Here is a 20,960-nt window from a genome sequence, read left to right as displayed (position 1 = left end):
CTGATTTAGGGATTGGTGCATCCCTATCCTAGCAAGCTGCAGAAGTCTAATTAATTTCTGCCCTACAACACTCATAACCTAAAGCCAGGAGATTCAAGAAATTAAAAGCACATTGTTTGGGTAAACATGTGCTCAAGAATTGCAAGATAGCTATCTATCAATAGATGCACAGCTTCAGTATCTCTGGAAGAAGGGGTATGGAAAAGGATGGGATGATTTCTATTGAAAAGAACCCAATTTCTGCAACAAAGAAAAATCTTCATTTCCTTCCTCACCAGGGTCTGGCACTGTTGGTGATAGCATAATAAGTGATCAACACTGCTTCTTTATTAAAACAGGTTAGAATTCCTAATTTATATCAAGAGAGTGAAAATTAAAGAATAAGAACCCAGAACATGAACCAACTAAAGGTAAGCCCTTATTATGTTTTATTGATTTTACTTGAAGAAGAAAGCTTAAATCTCACCCACAGAATCAGTGAGACTTAAGAATACTTTTTCTGGCCAGAACATGGCCTGATTTGTTAACAAGCTAACAGAACACAGCAGCACTGCCATGGAACAGTGGTGCTCTTTAAAATGTTTGCTCCTTATAAGACAAGGGTGCAGGACCACAGGCCCTCCAGGTGCCCCAGGGTACCCCAAAAGGCCCCACTCCTTTCCCCTAATGGTTTCATGGCTTTTTCATGTTTTCATGGCTTTTTTTGTTTTTTGTTTTTTGTTTTTTTTAGCATTTGTTCCCCATTCTAAGAGATTGAAATGCCTTTCCTAAGGCTTAATCACTAGCACTAAGAGCTTTAAGCTAAAATAAGATGGTACTTTGGGGTTTTGCTCCCGCCCCTTTTGCTTTCGCCCTTTATCCACCATGGAATGCGGCCCCCAAGGATTTATCCAAAATGAAATTTGGCCCTTGGGGCGACAGTGGTTCTGCACTCCTGTTATAAGGGATTGGATCCAAAATTGCCTGTGTGTGCCTAAATCTGGATCCAACCCATAATATCTTACCACCAGACATAAGAATGTAGACTGAGTATGCATCATAGTTAAAGAGGTACATAGACATTAAGTTTGTCAGGCTTTTTTTCCTGCACAAAGTATACAAACAACTGAAGTCAAGAGAAGCCAAATAACAGGTACAGTCACTGAACACAGGTCTGGCAGGGTTGCCGGCCGTTTTCATTGCAAGCAGGGCATCGCAGAGCTCGGTAGGACTCTTTAAATCTGTTAGCCAACATTGAAAACTTGCTTCCATGGCAGACAGAGCAGGGCGCAGAACCGGATCCCTTACACTGGGGGCAACTGTTCTCATCCTCTCCTTCCTAAAATAGAAAGGACCGATCAAACCAAGCTTGCTTAACACCAGTTCACAACAACCCTTTAGCCCAGGGGGTGGGGACTGTGTGGCCGTCCAAATGTTTGTGGACTGCAACTCCTCTCAGCCCCAGCTGGCATAGCCAGTGGCGATGGATGATGGGAATTGCAGTTCAACGATGTCTGGAGGACCTCACATTCCGCATCCCTACTTCAGCCAAACTGAATCCAATTGGCAGAATAAATTCCTCTAACGTGTGATGGTTATCGGAGCTTGTACAGCTCCCTTTTCTGTTTGCTTGATTCATATTCTGCTAATAGCCATTCCTCTCTGTGATCTGAGTCCCCTGCCAACCTTTCTCCACCCTCTGTTTCTTCTAGAAATTATGCACAATAAATGAATGCACATTTCTTTTATTTGTTCAGTTCCGATTTCAGAATTTAAAAGACTCCACATACATAATACACACTTTGCTGTCTTCAAGGGATGAAACCGTTGACCATAGAGGTGCTCTGAGCCATTTATGCCCTGGAAGTTTCAGTAGACCTAGATTTCTGACAAACCTCGCCTTCCAGAATCTGCTAACTTTGCCAGCATCTAAGGCTTAGTGGTTACTGTGGCACAGTAGACCTCTCTAAGTGTGAGCAGAGCCCCCCCCCCCCCCCGTACTGAAGCAATACACTGATCTCATTGTACTATATCAAAGCAGGAGAACTCTGCTCATGTGTAGTGAGACCTACCACACTGGACGAGTGTCCAGAACCACAGATTCCTTGCTGATTTATTAACCTTGTGGCAGATCTTGGGCAGCATATCTACTTGAGCATTTTCCTTTTCCTCAAGTGATGGGGAACCCATGTACATTGATGGTGCTATATAAATAAATAATAATAATAATAATAATAACTCAAGACAGCCTTTAAAGGGTATGCTTCTTTTGGAAGCTAGGATGCTCATGATTTAATAGTGCCATTGCCATGTTCTGTTTATTGACAAACATACACATTAAGCAGTTGTTCTGGAGGTGAAGTAAAGAAGCAAAGACACAGGCAAAGATGCTAGTCATAATGCACCTTCAGCAATCTGCCAGCCTAATCCATAATGTTCCTATTCACCTCTCCATTCATGTAGACTCTAGATCAGGGATGGGCAACCTGATGCCCTTAATTTTGGACTACAACTCCCATAAACTCCAGCCAGTAGGGCCAATGGTCAAGGATTAGGGTAACTATGGTCTAAAACATTTGGATGGCACCAGATTGCCTACCCCTGCTCTAGACTCAGGTTAGAAGGGCTGTCTATATGCTTTGAAAGCCCTGCGGTGGCTGCGCAATGGCTGTGCATCAGTTATACGATACAGCAGCCACCTCACAGCCATTGTGAAGCTTTCCTGTGAAGCTGCGAATTAAAGAAGTCGGGAACTTAACCTGACTTTTTCGCTGGAGCGAGGTGAGTACAATGCATCCACCATCAAACTTGCTCCAGCATTGCAGCAGAGGCGTTCCAGGGTGGACAGCAACCCCTGATTGGTTGCCGTCCATTCAGGCAGAAGATGGGCCCAGTGAGCCAAGTGGCTGCTGGAAATCCCGCACCCTCTCTCTGCATCAGGATTAGCCACCACCAGCCCACAGCAGAGAAAGCTTGGGATCTCCCTAAACACTGCAGCAACCTGGCATCAAGAAAGCACCTAGGTAAACCTATTTCAGACTTCTCCAGCGGGGTTTGAATGGCATTGGCAGATGCAGGGATTGTCAAACATCTCTCCATTTGCATAATAGGAGAGAGTGGCCATGATATCACATTTATGGCTGGCACTGATCTGATGCTCCATCATTACATTCAGATTTAGAATAATGACTCAGCAAATTTTTTTTGCCTTAAATGATCTCTTGAAATTCTCAACCCTATTTGTGAGCAGAGAGGGTGAGGGGACAGTTTCGCCGAATTTCTCCAGTGTGAAGAGAAATTCTCCAACAATTTCTGACAGGTAGGGCTCACCACTGGAAAGGTTTGTAGCCCAGCTTCCTTCTCTTTTTCTAAGGTGCTTTGTTTATTTGAAATGCCGTTTCAAGTGGCAGGAGCAGCAGCTGTGTTGGCAGCCTGGCTCCAATTAGCATTCTCCGCAATACCCCATACATAGCATCATTCCATGTCGGAGGGAGAGGCAAAAGCCACCTAAAAATGGGGAAGAAAAAATGGGGAAGACAGGAGCCTTGTACACACTCCTAAGCCAGTGTGGTATAGTGGCTAAAGTGTCAGACTGGGAGTTGGAAGATCCGGGTTCTAGTCCCCACTCGGCCATGGAAACCCACTGGGTGACTCTCAGCCCAACCCACCTCACAGGGTTATTATCATGAAGACAAAATGGAGAGGAGGAGGATTATGTACACCGCTTTGGGTTCCTTGGAGTAAAAAAGGTGGGATATTATTATTATTATTATTATTATTATTATTATTATTATTATTATTATTATTATTTCATAGGTAAGGTAAACACAAGAACCCTGACTCTATTGGTATTTCTCTGAAATTTCTTTCCGAAATTTTCCTATGAAATTGAATGAGAATGGTTGAAAATAATGTGGAAGACATTATTGTCATAGCGCTAACTTTCTCAGAACTCCATGACATCGCAGCATTTTGCTGTTATGGGCAGGGGGATGGTTCAAAAGCTCATGGGGTTCCATTTTTAGGGCTATGTACATCCAGGCTGGTAGATGGGCAGGTTAGAATTGCGACAGCGTTGAACTCCCTCCAAGCCTTTTTGATAGGCAAAGAACCTAGAGGAAATAGAATTTGCACTGTGAATTGGGGGACTCAGCCTTTCACACATAATCTGGTAATTTCATTGAGAATCTAGGACTTGGAGCATTGTGTTGGCGAAGAGGATGTTGCTTACTGTCCTCAGTGTTTTGAGAAACAACCTGGAAAAAATGGGGGCACTTGGCTGGTCGGGACAGCTTTGCCAGTAGGCACATCTAGGCAATTGTACACAGTGACACTTTGGAAGAGCACTTCCATAGTAGCCTTGATTAACAATCTAAAATGATATAGTGCTTCCTGTTAAGTAAAAAGGAAAAAGGACAGATATTTTTCATTCTGATCTGGAGCTGCAAATAGCAGAGGCCTCAGCCTTAATAGCCTACAACTCCACCTACCTGAGGGAGGCAGGACGGCTGGTTTATCGCAAGCTGGAGGGAAAAAGGGAGGTGTTTATTCAGGTTTGTTCTTCTAAAGTTGAGATTACTTGTTTTCACAGATACAATGATAAACATAAGAAGTGCCCTGCTGGATCAGACCAAGGGTCCATCTAGTCCAGCACTCTGTTCACACAGTGGCCAACCAGTGATTGGCCAGGGATGAACAAGCAGGACATGGTGCAACAGCACCCTCCCACCCATGTTCCCCAGCAACTGGTGCACACAGGCTTACTGCCTCGAATACTGGAGATAGCACACAACCATCAGGGCTAGTAGCCATGGCCTTCGCCTCCAGGAATTTATCCAACCCCCTTTTAAAGCCATCCAAATTGGTGGCCATCACTATATCTTGTGGTAGTGAATTCCATAATTTAACTATGTGTTGTGTGAAAAAGTACTTCATTTGTCCTGGATCTCCCACCAATGAGTTTCATGGGATGACCCCGGGTTCAAGTATTTTGAGAGAAGGAGAAAAATGTCTCCCTAGCCACATTCTCCATACCATGCATAATTGTGGGATGGGGAGTATGGAGTTTGCCATTCATCCCAGTTTACCACCTGAAGTGAGGGATTCACCTCATATCATGGGAGGGCCGGCCCAGGGTAGAAGATGCCGCCCCGTCACAAGTGTTGCAGTTAGGTTCAGCTGCCAGTGTGGCTGGCTTCTGTAGGGGAATGAAGGTGGAGGGGACTTGCCCTCAGCCAACAAAATATCTTGGCCTGGCTCTGCTTCCCATTGAGTTCGATCAGTATTCTGTACTTGCCCAGAAAGACAGGGTCTCTCCGTGTGTTAACTAGGCAAGAGAAGAACAACCACTTTTCTGCTTAGAGGACTCTGTGTGCTACCTACTTTTGAACACTTTATACCTGCCTCGGTTAAGGCTGCATGCTAACAAACAGGGAACAGAATGAATGGCTATGACAAGGACATAAAAGAGACCAGTTGTCTAGCCATCTGTATATGCAAAAGGGACCCATTGTGCCAGAGCGGCACATGCAACGCCATGCTTTAAAAGGATATGGCTAGGGATAATTAGGCTTCTGTTAGATGCTTCTGTATACATTTGTTTGTAGTTGCAAAACATGTGTAACAGCAAGTTCCTCCCATGTGTGCATAGATTTTACTAAAACGTTTGGCAGCAGTCATAAATATGCGGAACACGTTTATGCATTCAAGGTGTCATCTATACCTTTATTAATTCTGATGTGGTAAATCTGGAGGCTCTATTTCCAGACAATGGGGTGAGTTATCTTATCTCTTTCAGCTCAGGTGCCATTAATATTCCTTATGTCTTGGAAGCTCACAGGCCCTTATTAGGCCATGTGTGTGCATGGGGGGGGCGTTTAAAACATTTCCCTTTTTCTTTTAATTTAAAAATGTATATACTTTTGCCTGCCTACATCCCTCCAATAAGTAGAAACTTACCTTTTTTCTTTTTTTTTCTTTTTAAATGGCCCCCTTTCTGCTTCCAAATGTATAGGGACTAACTAAACCATCCTCTATTAGAGGGAATGATGACGCAATAATGATTGAAGTTCTCGCCACATCTAGGTGGATCTTGATTAAGAGAGAAAGAAGTATTTTGCCTTACCGGCACTTGCTGGTTGTGAGCAAGCTCATTTTCAATATCCTTCATGTTCCCCTCACGTTCCTTACTTTGGTGTCCTCTTCTTTCTTCACGGTACATGAAGGAGCAGTCATCAATACCTTCATTCTGCATGATTTTTCTCACCAACTCTTTCTTGGTCATTGGTGTTCGTATGATTTTCAGATTGCTGGTATAGATGATAATCTTCCCAAAATCTAAAATAGGGGGATGCTAAAATGGAATGGGGTACCAATAAGTCTAAAAGACTAGAAAGACCAACAACTGTTTAACAAGGTGTAATTAGTGCTCAGTTCTTACAAAATTGCTTTTTATCAGAGCTAGGGGTGTGTGAGAAATTCATTTGTTGACCAGGATTTACCCTGTTCGTATCTTCTGGACCGAACACGGACTCAAACATTTCCAAGCTTGCAATGTGATTTGCAGAACCAAAGAAATGTGTTCCACCATATGTTAACATTTGAACAATGTGCATAAAAATGTATACTTTTGAAAAAATATATATGCACAAATGTGCTTTACCAATGAAAGAAGAATGCATATATTTCAATGCACACAATGTATGCGTGCATTTGGAATAAGCATGAAAATATGCCTGGATTTACATGCAATTTTTTTAAAAAGCTTACAATCTGATAAGGACTTGAGTTGGAACGAGAATCAAGATGGAATTTGGAGAACTTAAGAAAAATCATGTTTTGCAGATTCACACATCTCTAAGGCCACAGCTAGACCTAAGGTTTATCCTGGGATCATCCAGGGTTCGCTCCTGCCTGAGCACTGGATCCCCTGTGTGTCACCTAGATGAACAGGTTTGACCCCTGGATGATCCAGGGATAAACCTTAGGTCTAGCTATGGCCTAAGTCTCTCATCGTCTTGCAAGTTCTTTGCATACTCACATCTCACTAAAGCCTACCTCCATCTTTAATTTCCATATGCAAATTCAAAGTAACCTCATGATGCCATAACCGTAATAAAACAATTGAAAGGATGTGTGTGACATGGGAAAATTCTGACCCTGGATTTGAAACTCAGAACTCCATCAACTCCCTCACCTTCATGACACTCAACTTTGCTCTCACACTGCACGAGCTTTACTTACCGGAAATGAAATTCCAATAGCCCTGAATAAAGCAGAAAAACAATATGGTATGCTGTTTCTGACTTCCACATTTCTCATTTTAAATGTATCAAAATCTCCATAATGGGTCAATTGCTGTGTGTGCAACTTGTGACCCAGCAAGCAGAATGTAGGCCACCAGCCACGTAATGTGACTTTCTAAGTGCTTTTGCAGTCCCAGATCTCCATATTTCGTAATCTAACCGGAAACAGCTCTTTAGCAGAGGTCTTAGCCTGCTCCTGCATTGGGTTAAGAATTGTTCAAATATGGAAACATTGAAATGATTTCTGTAAAGCTGGCTGGCAAATAAGATTTGAATGAGCAATTAGATGGTCAACTGGACTGTTGTTAAACATTTCCATATTCACTTAATAAACTCAAATGCCAATACTTTTTGAGTCAGCAGAACCAGTAAGAAACATGACTTACCATACGACTTTCCTCTTCCTGGTAGTCATTTAAGATGGAAGGGCTACCTGTGAGGGTATATTTGTTCCCCTCTCTGAATACACTGATCCTCTGCGCATTCAGTTTAGCTGGTGGACAAAACTTGGATTCGGAGGTTTCGCCAATCCCAAATAAATCGTCTCTAGGTTCAAAGTTCCAGTGCCGAAAACTATGAGGATATTCTGCCTGTGGGATTTCAAGCTCCTGCCCATCTTCATAGACCTGCTTCAAGAGGCGACCACTGTATGCTGAGGAGATTTTAAATCTCACTTTTCGGGATCTTACATCATGCCTCTGGCTCAGTTTCTTCTGAAGCTCATCCATAGGTATGGTTTTTTCGCAGTGCTTTCCAGAAATTAGTTCAGCAAAGATAGCCTTGGACTTGCAAAAAAAGCAAGCAAGCAGCGCACTTAGGCAATGTATAATTCAAAGGTTCTGTCGGGCCCTCTCAGATTACAGTTTAAGAGGATACCTTGATATTAAACATTGATAGAGCTTCACAAGAAGAAACAATTGCTGTGGTGAAATGCAAGGAGAAATTTACTCAAGTGAACGGTGAATTAGTTGGTTTATAAGACGTAAAATTATATTGTCTTTTAAAAGACAACATTTTTCTGAAAGTGATTTATAACCCGAAGAAAAGTAAACCCACTTACAGGAGTGCACACATTTCATAGTGGCAGGAATCATTTCAAACACACAGTTCCTACACTCTTAGACATTATTTAAAGGCTAAGCGATGCCATTCTGCCTTAAATGAATTAGGGGAGCACACAGCACAGTATTAAAGAAGAAGGAATCAACACCAGGCAAAATATTGTCTTGATTTTCACGAGAGACAGAAAAGGCTATGGCTGCTGTTCTAACCCTATACTCATTAAATGCAATGGAACTTAATTCTGAGTAGACATATATAGGATCCCAATATGTTCCTCCAGGGATTTTCAGATGGCTGCACCCCAGCCCAAGCCCCTTTCCTGGATTTGCGCACTTTTTTCCCATTCTAAAAAACTGAAAGCATCTCCTAAGGAGAGCCAGTGTGGTGTAGTGGTTAGAATGTTGGACAGGGAGTCCTCACTCAGCCATGGAAGCTCACTGGGTGACTTTGGGCCAGTCACAGACTCTCAGCCTGACCTGCCTCTCAGAGTTGTTATGAGGATAAAAAGGAGAGGAGGAGGAGGAGGAGGAGGAGGAGGATTATTCTGTATGCCGCCTTGGGTTCCTTGGAGGAAAAAATGTAATAATATAAATTAAATAAGGCTTTGTAACTGGCAGTAAGAGATTTAAGCCACAATATGCTGAAAATATTTTGTATTTTGGGCCCTATTGCTTTTCCCTTCAGCCTTGCCCCACCAGTATAATGCAGCTCCTGGAAGCTTCTCCAAAACCAAATTTGGCCTTCAGGATGAAAGAAGTTCCCCACCCTGGGGTAGGACATTAAACCAGGGCACCGTTTCAGATGGGAGCCAGTAATGAATTTATTTTATTACATTTATGTCCCACATTTCTTTCATGGAATTTAAAGTGGCCTTTCCCAGGTGTCTCATCCATGCTCGGACCAAACCCACACTGGTGAGTTTCTGAGAGATTTGCTGCATTATGTGCCTTTAGACCATGCCTTGAGATAATCAGAATAAGATTCAAAATTCAAAGGCCTGCTTTCAATATATCCCCAGATAAAATTTCAAAAAGCAGTGTATTTTAAAGGCAATTGTTGTAGTTCCTTTTTCATACCTGAGAATAACAGGATATTCAGAGTTCCTGAGGAATAATCACATATGGTTTAGATCACTGTGTGGTGTGTGTGTGTGTGTGTGTGTGTGTGTGTGTGTGTGTGTGTGTGTGTGTGTTGGGCTGGGTGGCTATCTCCAGACCTTTCCTAAATATCATCTGCAGCAGTTATTGCCTTTAAACTCCCTGGCTGTATTTGCCCTGGAGCAAAACAAAAAACCCATTTAGTCCAATCCCAAGCCCTAAGTCGCTGGTAAACTCAGCGTCAGCCCTGCCATGAAGCAAATTGAACATCTATTTATGCCAACTATTTATGCCAACCATTCACTAACCACCCACCTGCCCATTGGTGCCACTGGCCATCCTGCCATTCCCTCCGCAAGAGAAAACTGTGTTTGTGTAGATTGTGAGTAGCCACTGGCAGCTGGCTTTCTCTCGGATTGAAGAGTGGTGGCTGCCAACTGGCTAGCTGTTTCCACACTTCAAAATAAAACCGCTGTCTTCACACCCAGATCCAGTTGCTGCAGCTATCGCTCCACTCATAGAATCATAGAATAGTAGAGTTGGAAGGGGCCTTTGAGACCATCAAGTCCAATCCCCTCCTCATTGCATGAATCCACCTTAAAGCATACCTGACAGATGGCTGTCCAGCTGCCTCTTGAAGGCTTCTAGTGTGGGAGAGCCCACTTTCCATTATCGTACTGCTCTAATAGTCAGGATGTTTTTCCTGCTGTCCAGCCAGAATCTGGCTTCCTGTAACTTGAACCCATTATTCCATGCCCTGTACTGTTGGATGATTGAGATGAGAACCTGGCCCTCCTCTGTGTGACCACCTTTCAAGTATTTGAAGAGTGCTATCATGTCTTCCCTCAGTCTTCTCTTCTCAAGGCTAGACATGCCCAGTTCTTTCAGTCTTTCCTCATAGGGCTTTGTTTCCAGACCCCTGATCATCCTTGTTGCCCTCCTCTGAACACACTCCAACTTGTCTGCATCCTTCTTGAAGTGTGGTGCCCAGACATAATACTCAAGATGAGGCCTAACCAGTGCCAAATAGAGGGGAACCACTACCTCATGCGTTTTAGAGGCTATACTTCTATTAATGCAGCTCAAAATAGCATTTGCTTTTTTTGCAGCCACATCACACTGTTAGCTCATATTCAGTTTGTGATCTACAACAATTCCAAGATCTTTCCTGCTTGTAGTATTGCTGAGCCAAGTATCCACCATCTTGTAACTGTGCATTTAGTTTCTTTTTCCTAGGTGTAGAACTTGGCATTTGTCTCTATTAAATTTAATTCTGTTGTTTTCAGCCCAGCGCTCAATTCATGTTGGCTTCTAGTAATCACTGCATTGTTTTCAAGGTGCTTACAGATTGACTTCTTTATAATCTGCTCCAAAAAATTCCCAGGGACGGATGCCAGACTGACTAGTCTGTCGTTCTCAGATTCCTCCTTTTTTGCCCTTTTGGAAGATAGGGGCAATGTTAGCCCTCCTCCAGTCATCCGGCACTTCACCCATGTTCCATGATTTCACAGAGATAATAGACAGTGGTTCTGAGAGTTCTTCTGCTAGCTCCTTTATTACTCTAGGATGCAGTTCACTGGACCCTGGAGAGTTGAACTCATTCAAGGAAATTAGGTGTTCCTTGACCATTTGTTTATCAATCTCAAGCTGCAACCCTGACCCTTCAGCTTGTACTTCACTTTTGTCAGGGGGGGTCATAGACCCGCTTTTTAGAGGAGACTGACCAAAGTAGGAATTGAGCACTTCAGCCTTTTCTTTGTCAACTGTTATCAATTTGCCACCCTCACTAAGCAGTTGAACCACCATTTCTGCAGCTGAACCACCATTTCACCTCACTGCAGCAGCACAATTGGAAGGGGAGCAAGTGGCAGCAGCACGTCATGAAGGGCAGGAGCAAGGGAGAGCCCTGCAACCCCTTTCAGAAAGACAGTGAGCTTTTCTACTTGAGGATATTCACCGGCTGTTAGATCTGAGCACTACACGAAGAGCATTTTGTTTCCTGCTTTCCCACCACATAACCTCTAGATGACGCTATGATATAGCAGAATTGCACAAATAAAAAGGTGTTGCTTTCGCAATTAAATGCCGCATTTCCCCTGCTCTAAGGAAAGAAAGAAAAAACCTTGCCAGAAGTGCTCATTAGACACAGAAGTGAAACTGGAAGGTTACATAATTGTCTAAAGAACCCATAAACAACTGTAAGTAGGGAGTGATGACTGCATGATAAGTGTCTCATGTAGTAAAGACCAGTTAGTGTAGTGGGCTGGGCACAGTCATATGTGTGTGTGTGTGTGTGTGTTGGACTGCATTGGTTATATCTGGCTGTTAAGTAACCCTGATGGATTCAAAGAGTCTTAGGAGGGACAACGAGGTTAAACAAAATGGACACAACCTTACTCCCCATGTGTGACAGCTAGGATTTAAACAAACACATTTTCCAGTTAGGATCGACTGCTGAGGAAGCTTTGTTAGCTTCCCAAATGGAGTTTGGATGCTGTGAAATGGCAGTACAGTTGCCAAGAAAACGCAGGATCATCACATTGCCCCTGAATATAAGAAAATGAGAAGATATCAGATGAATGAATAATTTTTATTATTATTTTTGAAATAATTAAGTTTAAGAAACCAAACTTCCATTGAGACATTTACTCATCAGAAGACTACAACAGAAGGAGGAATACATGATGACTATCTCAATTCCTTCATACATTTTTAATAGTACAGGATTCATTGGGATTGAAGGAGTAACTCTGAACAATAAGCAACAGACAAAAGAATAGGCTAGGCACATAGACCATATGTTCCACTTAGAAATCATGTGTTTTGTCAAGGGGTAATTATGTTTCCCCACTACTTGCTCCACAGCAGGGTTGGGCAATTTGGAGCCCTCCAGACATTTTGACCTACAACTCCCATCTGCCCCAGCCAGCACAACCAATGGAAAGGGATGTTAGGAGGGTAAAGTCCACTCCTATCCAACACCTAGAATCTGTTGGCCAACACTGATAAGTCATTTATTTAGAAAATCACTTCAAGCATTTGTTTAATGTGCTCAGTAATAAATGTCCTTTCTCGGGGTGCAGCTCTTATTGTGGCCCAAACATTACGAAGACGCTTCCTACGGTTCAACACACATTTATTATTGACAGAAAGGGTGGCATTCATATTGCAATGGGAGAAGACATTATCCTTTTGCCAACAAAATTCTTCTCTGAGCATTTCTGGGTGTGTCAGCTTTTTATTAGTCAATTTGACAAGAAAATAGAGCATGCGCAGAAAGCCATATGCAACAGCGGGAATCTCTAGCTAACCGCAGCTTTCTTGCCGTTGGGTGAAAGAGGAAATTCTGCCTTACCACAAACCCTTTTCACAGAAGCGAGCTACCAGTTTCTGTAGGTGTGAGTGGAACACAGACAGTTTAAACTGTTGTTCAGACTTTTCTTGGTGTCCAATGTCTGACTTTTTATCTGGATTGATTAGATTGATAAAAATGGCTGCTCTAATGTCAGTGGCTATCACACGCTAATGAAAATTTACATTTTACTTTATTAATTGGTGTTGTTGCTACTGTTACTAGTTTTATTTTATTTTATTTATTATTACATTTCTGTACCACCCAATAGCCAAAGCTCTCTGGGCTTATTATTCAACCTTGCTAAAGTGCTAGGAGTCTCCAATTGGCGACCAGCAGTGAGACCCAGGGGCCTTTCTCTCTCCACCATCATGGCGGCTTGTTAGAGCAGGAAGCTGCTACCCTGCGTCACTCTCTTCAGTGCTGCAGCGCCATCACTGCCATTGGCCAGAGGGTGGTACTGCTGCTGCTGCTGCTGCTGCTGCTGCTGCTGCTGCTAATTCAACTGGCACTGGAGTTAAAAGGCTTCCTGGTTCTGCAAATATGCTCACTCTGTCTTCATTCCTCAGTCTGAGCAGCTGGTTCAGGGCATTCAAAATGTGTGTGATATTATTTTGCATAAATATTTATTTCTGTGTTCCCATTGAGGTTTAGACAACACTTTGCTGACCTGATTCCCTAGAGATAGTTGTGCATATTATTAGAAGTGGCAAACACACAGAGAGAGAGAGAGTTTGGGAGGTAAGAAAGAAGAGATATGCATTTCCTTGCATGTCTCTTTCTCATGCTTCCAATAGATGTACGTAGAAGGAACTGTGTAGGAGGAATTGTGGCAAGATGTGCAAGGTTCAGAGCACCTACAGCAGTTAAACTGGTATGAGATGTATATGTTTCTTGTAGTTTAGTCCCACGGCCTCCACCCCATTTTTGAAAGTGGTAACATGGTTCTCACCAGCTCTACTAGCTCTGGCCAAGCTCCCTGCTGCTCATGTACAGCTTCTTAGAAGTGATTAGTAATCAGTTCAGGTACTAATTTTTAAGGCCAGGTTATACAAAATTAATTGAAAATGTTTCTCACAGTTGAGATTAGTATTGGAATAGAATCAGGTTGTATCCCCCAAAGTGTCCAGTACCATGTTCTGTCACCTATAGTGCTAACACTGAGATAGCGTGTTGTGTATTTTCAGGAAGGAACTGAGATTCAGTAGAGAATTCCATATTAAACTGCCCAGGAAAACCCCCAGTACTGAGATAATCTAGAAGTTTACTCGAGTGTTTCAGAAAGGAAACATGGCTCTTTATTAGACCACCATGCGGCATAGTGATTAGAGTGTTGGACTAGGACTGGGGAGACTTTCCAATCCCCACTCAGCCATGAAGCTCACTGGGTGACTTTGGGCCAGTCACTGCTGCTCAGCCTAGCCTACCTCACAGGGTTGTTGCTGTGGGGATAAAATGGAGAAAAGGATTATGTACCCTGCCTTGGGGTCCTTGGAGGAAAAGGGGGGATACAAATGTAACAAATAAACAAAAATATAATGAATGAATGAAATACTTCTGTTCAATTAGAATTCCCCAGCCTCCCAATTCCCGGAATCTTGTGATCAATTGCCCACTGAGACAGCTACTGGAAGCTCCATGAACAACCACTATAAGAAGTAAGTCATGGCATGGGCTCTTTGGTGCATGTAAAATTTCCATTCTGGTGAGAAGAAATTTCCCCCAAACCATAAATATCTTGTAAAAGTCATAATGACAGAAAAGTCAACAAGGAAAAAAAAGTTTCCTTCTTTACGATCATCAGAGGAGGCCTTTCCGAGATGAAGAGAATGTTGTCATGAAGAACCTCGACAGCGGGCCTTCTCTGTAGTGGCACCCACCCTCTGGAACACCCTCCCTCGTGCGGCTTGGGAGGTGGAAAACGTAATATCTTTTAAATGCCTCCTAAAAACATATCTTTTTAGACAAGCCTCCCCTGGACTGTAACTTATTCTGGTTTTATGTGAATTTTAAAGTTTTAATATGGATTGTTCTTATACTATGATTTAGCTGGCCAGACAGTCCCAGCTGATGGGCAGTATAAATATGTAATAAATAAATAAAACAAAACAAATGAATAAGCCTTATTCACCATGATTAAAGTCGTGGTTTAACGTGTCTTCTGAATGGGGTTTCTCTCTCTCTCTCTCTCTCTCTCTCTCTCTCTCTCTCTCTCTCTCTCTCTCTCACACACACACACACACACACACACACACACACACACACACTTTCTATGCAAAGCAGTGATATGCCTGATTTCTAGGTGCTTCAGGTATTTGCTCTCACAGAACCATCGAAGTAAGTTCGCCGTTCCATCAAAGTAACAACCCATCCACAGTGCATGTACCTTTTCTGGGACATCTGCTGTCAGGCAAGTGCAGTAGTTTGCTGGCTGCTCAACACAACACTACAAAGGATTTATTGTACCATTTTCAGCTGCCGTGTCAGGCCAGAAATTTGCAGGGTAATGTTCCTTGTATGGTCTTGGGTGTGTTTTGTGGGTGGGGTGGGGGGACACAACCGGTGCAAATGCACTGTAAAATGCAACATTATATCTGCTTTATAATTTTCAACTGGAGAAAACACACCCAAATTACAAGTGTCAGGAGTCTGGAGCAATTGCTCTTGCGGACCAGTACGATTCAGTGCTCCTCCCCAAGACATTAGTAAGAAAGTCTGAAGACACAGGTAAGTAGCATCTTTTGTTTCCTGCCAGCCTTCAAAGGAAGCAAATACAGAGGGCTTTGTGTGCAGTGTTTATTTATGGCTGGGAGGACAAGCAGCTAGTATTAGATCTGTAATTTGTAGCATCTTGTAACTACCACTCTACATGTCCTAACCTTTGGTATCTTTAAAAACTGAAAAGAAGAAAAAACAAGGCTACTAAGATTTCCCCAAAGAGAGGACTGGACCACTTTATAATATAATTTTATGTAAATTCCCAAGAGAAATGCCATCCTGCCTGTCTTTCCTACCCCACCATTGTTTTCTCCATGATTGCCAATACATTTATTTATTTATTTATTTATTTATTACATTTTTATATCGCCCAATAGCCGAAGCTCTCTGGGCGGTTCACAAAAATTAAAACCATGATAAAACAACCAACAGGTTAAAAGCACAAATACAAAATACAGTATCAAAAGCACAACCAGGATAAAACCACGCAGCAAAATTGATATAAGATTAAAATACAGAGTTAAAACAGTAAAATTTAAATTTAAGTTAAAATTAAGTGTTAAAATACTGAGTGAATAAAAATTTATTCACAATAAACAAATTTATTGCTGCCTTAAGGCATACCTAAGATGTATGGGAAAGATCCTGTGGGGTCATTTATTTCCATGTAGAAATGAATGCCTATGGAGTGGGGATCTCTCTTAACTCCTTGTATCCAAGGCGACAGTTGCACAGCAGCATACACCCAAATCTACATCAGTCAGCCCACACACACACACACACACGAGTTCATGGGCTTGGGCTTCTTTGCAAATGGCCCGTTGAACAGTCCCCATTTGCACACATTCATTTCGGTATGGACTGGAATGAGGAATGGATGCACATGGATGCTAACGTCTCAGTAAGGGGGAACAATTTCTACTGCAATATGGACAATCTCTGAATTGTGCGGTGGTGGTGTATGTGTGTGCATAGATTAAAAAAAAACTCCTAATGAGCAAACCCTCTCCCTTACAGAAGGATCCCCTTCTTTTCAGGTTATACATTATGCTTAAGCAGAAGTGGATGCAAAACAATCACCCGCTTATTTCTAGGAAATATTCAGATGCCCCTTCATCATACCTGAAATATTATGATGGGCTGTCAACAACAAGCATGTTTCTGCTCACACTTGAATTCCCATGCAATATTCCAGAGTGTGTGTTGCATTTCCCCAGGATCACCACAATGAAAACATCACAGAATGTAGTTTTTGATCTGCCTGTGTACTTATCCATGATTGCATGAGGGAGAGAAAGGAGTGGTGAAAACTTTCAGCCATCTCCCTTTCTATATTTTAGGCCTGTCTCCAAATATCTTGACTTGATGTTGTCTGAGTTTTGGGGCAGACAAGGGCACTTGGACACTGAAAGCTCACATTACCATTCTCCCAATCAAAAGCAATTAAAAAAAACAAGCCTGTGAAGCAACACTGTCTTTAGCAGAAGTCTAAGCAGGTTCCGTTGCATTTTAATGGAAGGCCTCTTCCAGTAACCAGTATGCTAGAAGATCTGGGTGAACAGCTCACACCTAACATTGTGTGAAGGCAACACTTCTATTAGCAATGTAACCTACATAATTAATCTCTAGAACAGTTTTCCTCAATCTGATGGCCAGGGCCAGCATCAAGAGTAGGCATAATTGGGCACCTACTGAGGGCCCGTGGCCCAGCAGCAGCCACTGGTAAGAGCCTCCTGGAGTTGCTCTTCTTCTGAATCATTGCAACCTACCTGTTCAGCTGCCTCTTTCTCTTGCTGAGACAACAGGTGGTTAGAAGGAGGAGCAGTAGCTGCCATTGCCTTCCTTCTTACTGCCTCAGTGATGAGAAAGAGAGTGAGGAGCAATAGCAGCTGGTGACAATGTGGTGAGAAGGTAGACTTATGCGGTAGACTTGGGCAATGCATTGAGGATGCATTGCGCAAGTGCCCTCAAAAATCTGGAGCCAGCACTGTTTGTAGCTCCCAGATGTTTTGGACTCTCATCATCCCTAGCAGCTACGACCAATGGCTGGCTTGGGATGATAGGAAGTGTAGTCCAAAATTTGGGGAAGACTGGTCGTAACACTGCAAGCCTAATAAAGGGCCTCTTTACATTCATGTGAGCTCTGACATACCCACAGCATTCTTGTATGTGCAAGGACTTCTTCCCTGATTTCAGTGTTGGGAGCAATTCAATGCCCATTTTGCCTTGCCTGAATGAAACAGTTCCTGGCACTGAAGCCAACAATGAGTCAAGATTCCACTGGAGTCCCTTGTATGCATCTGAAGTTCTGAATACACACAACTTTGACTTGGAGCATCATTCTCATTCAAATAAACTGGCCTCCTACCTGCTGTCTAGCAATGCTGTTAAATCCCCACCCCTCTGCCTCCCAGAATGGCAAAGTACTTTCGAAAGTTGAGAGAGACCCCCATGAAATTTTTATTTTCCTTTGAAATAAATTTAAAGAAAATAAAGGCAACAACAACAAAACAAGAAAAATGCATAATAGTATGACAGGATCACTTAAACAAACTCACTAATTATACTTTGTAGTCTACCACTAATATGCTTGTGGAACAACTAGAGCGAAACAGCCTGAGTAGAAGCCCACTATCTAGTGAATGTAAAATACAAGTTATATAGCAGAGTATGTGTGTGTGTCTTATTGAGGAGCGAAAGTAAGAGAGAGAGAGAGAGAGAGTAGTGTGCATTCCTATGAGATATAAAGCTCCATCACACCTGCACGTTTGCCCTGGTTTACCCTCAAATTATCCGCCCTCGTTTGCATAGTGTGTGAAAGCCTGATCAACTTACACCTTTGCGCTTTTACGTTTAATTCATCTTTACACCTTTCCTCTCGTGCGCACCATCGTATCGCTATTCTTCCATTGAGATGCACATCACCCCACCAGATCTCCTCTGTACCTCCCCCTACAGTTCATTGGTTGGTGGTAGTTGGACATCGCGCCCTCCCTTCCTACATGGTTATTCCCTGTTGCCTAGGCTATGCCTGTTCTCCTCACCCTGCCTGGAAGCTTTGGAGCATGAACATACTAAAGACAGATGATGATGATGATGATGATGATGATGATTTTATTTATTTAGAATATTTATATACCACTCCCCATTGAAAAATTTCAGAGTGGTGTACAAGGTAAAATGAAAATAAAAACAGAATGAAACAGTTAAAACAAAATGTAAAAAGAAGCAAAAATCAGAAATCCAAGGCTGCATGTTAAAGAAAGGCTTCTTGGAATAAAGATGTTTTCAGGAGGCGCTGAAAGGAGTACAAGGTCGGAGCCTGCCTGACCTCCAGAGGCAGGGAATTCCACAGGAGGGGTGCCACCACGCTGAAGGCTCTTCCCCTGGTGGATTCCAATCAGAGGATGGATCTAGGTGGAACCACCAGGAGCAGGCCCTCGGATGACCTCAGTGACCAGGCAGGTTGGTAAGGGAGAAGGCGCTCTCTCAGGTATCCTGGTCCCAAGTTGTTTAGGGCTTTGTACACAAGTACAAGAACCTTAAACCTGGCCCGGTAGCGAATAGGCAGCCAGTGCAGTTCCCTCAGCAGAGGAGTTACATGCTGGAAAAGGGCAGCACCAGACAACAGCCGAGCTGCAGCATTCTGCACTAGCTCCAGCTTCCGGAGCAGCTTCAAGGGCAGCCCCACATAGAGCGCGTTGCAGTAATTCAATCTTGAGGTTACCAATGCCTGTACCACCGTGGTCAAGCTATCCCTGTCCAGGAGAGGCTGTAGTTGGCAAACCAACTACAGCCTCTCCTGGTAAAGATGGTAAAAGGCACTCCAAGCCGTGGCGGCTACTTGAGCCTCCAACGACAGAAATGGGTCTAAGAGTACCCCCAAACTACAAACCTGTTCTTTCAGAGGCAGAGCAACCCCATCCAGAACAGGCAATGAGCCTGTCTCCCGGACTCTGGAACCACTCACCCACAGGGCTTCCGTCTTGCCAGGATTCAGTCTCAGTTTATTGGCCCTCATCCAGCCCATTACTGAGTCTAGGCACTGGTCCAGGACCTGCACAGCCTCACCTGATTCAGTTGTCACAGGGAGATAGAGCTGCGTGTCATCAGCGTATTGATGGCATTTAGCTCCAAATCCCCTAATGACCATCTTATTAATGATAAGATGCAGGCTTATCTTTGAGTAAACCCCATTGAACAGAGAGAGACTTACTTCTGAGTAAATGGAAGTAAGACCTCAGAAGTAAGCATGGGGTTGAAGAGCACTTCTTTCAAGTTTGCTGTTTTAAGACTTAAAAAAGAAAGCTTCTGAGTGACCACACTATTAAAAATCAGTTCTATATGTGTTTACTCAGAAGTAAGTCTGTCTCTGTTTAATGGGGTTTACTCAAAGGGAAGCATGCATAGGATTTTAGTATGGTTGGGATGTAAATGCAGTTGAAATCAATGGGATTTACTTTTGATTAAGGGAACTAGCAGATCTGTAGTTTATGAACTTGAAGATGCACAGCTTCCCATGATCAAAGGAATGGAAGATCGATCCTTCAAACTAGTGAACTACTAGGAAAAGGGTTTAAGTTGGGGGAAAATTATAAAATCATAAAAAATCAAGGGATGACCCAATCGGATTCAAACTTGGCATGCTGAAAGCCCGCCTTAAGAGCTATCACTGTGCCAATTTAAAAATGAGGGCGCTGCTGGCAAGGAGGGTGCATTTTCCACATTTCTTTCAAGGAGAAAATGCCTACTCAGGAGTAAGAACACAGAGTTCAATGGGACCTCGTCTTGATCCAGAGGGACTGCTTATAACCCACATGCAAATTTAATTCATAGATTAATTAATTAATCAACTAAAACTCCTATCAGCTGCCACTGGAGATTGCATAGTGTTCCCCTTGTCACACACTTCCAATCGCACAAAAGACTGCAGGTGCATGGGCGCACTCATTCACAGTTGCATCTTGTTCATTTCAATGGGCTCAACCCCGCCCCCCCTGCCTTTGGATACTGGACTGAGGGAAGGCAAGAAGGAAGGGATGGCTTGCTTCGCGGGAGGGGGGAGCCCAGCTGCAATCCTGTGTGTGCTTACTTGGGAGTAAGCCACATCAGAGTTTTGGACTGAGGGTGACTTGCAGCCCCCTTTTTATTGAAAAGGATGGGGAGAAGGCACAGTAGGGGGCACAGGATCCCTGGCTGGGTCATGTGCAAGGTGGGCTGCCTAAAGTGGAAAGAACTTGTCTGGCAGCTCCCCCCCTCAGTAGGGTTGCTTCTACTCCTAAGCAAGCGTGGCTCAGGCTGCAGCCCAACCCAAGCCACATTTACTCAGAAGTAAAGGGCAGTTAATTGCCAAGTCTGCATGAATCGCTGGAGGCTTTTGGGTTGTTAGAGGTAGAGAAAGAGATGCTGGAGGAAGGAGGGAAGGGAGAGAGGGAAAGGGGAGGGAAG

The 20,960-nt window shown here is 43.2% G+C and overlaps 1 protein-coding gene across 1 annotated transcript; it reads right to left on the bottom strand.

The window, feature by feature from the left end:
- Positions 1–1,138: 1,138 nt before the first annotated feature.
- GRXCR2 (glutaredoxin and cysteine rich domain containing 2) lies at positions 1,139–8,011 on the bottom strand. Its single transcript, XM_063123295.1, has 3 exons — positions 7,661–8,011; positions 6,104–6,331; positions 1,139–1,318 (listed from the first exon to the last, which is right to left on the bottom strand). The coding sequence occupies exons 1-3, from the start codon at positions 8,009–8,011 to the stop codon at positions 1,139–1,141; spliced, it is 759 nt and encodes a 252-aa protein (XP_062979365.1).
- Between the last annotated feature and the right edge of the window lie 12,949 nt (positions 8,012–20,960).

This window comes from Elgaria multicarinata, chromosome 3 (assembly GCF_023053635.1).
Source record: "Elgaria multicarinata webbii isolate HBS135686 ecotype San Diego chromosome 3, rElgMul1.1.pri, whole genome shotgun sequence".
Classification (NCBI taxonomy): domain Eukaryota; kingdom Metazoa; phylum Chordata; class Lepidosauria; order Squamata; family Anguidae; genus Elgaria; species Elgaria multicarinata.
This window is presented reverse-complemented; position numbering and strand designations above follow the sequence as displayed.

Coding starts and splice junctions, on each gene's coding strand:
- GRXCR2 (XM_063123295.1), bottom strand. CDS start 8,011: ATGGATGAGCTTCAGAAGAAACTGAGCCAGAGGCATGATGTAAGATCC. Junction 6,332..7,660: donor AAAGTCGTATGGTAAGTCAT/GTTTCTTACTGG, acceptor ATTCCATTTTAG/CATCCCCCTATTTTAGATTT. Junction 1,319..6,103: donor CTCACAACCAGCAAGTGCCG/GTAAGGCAAAAT, acceptor TTTCTATTTTAG/GAAGGAGAGGATGAGAACAG.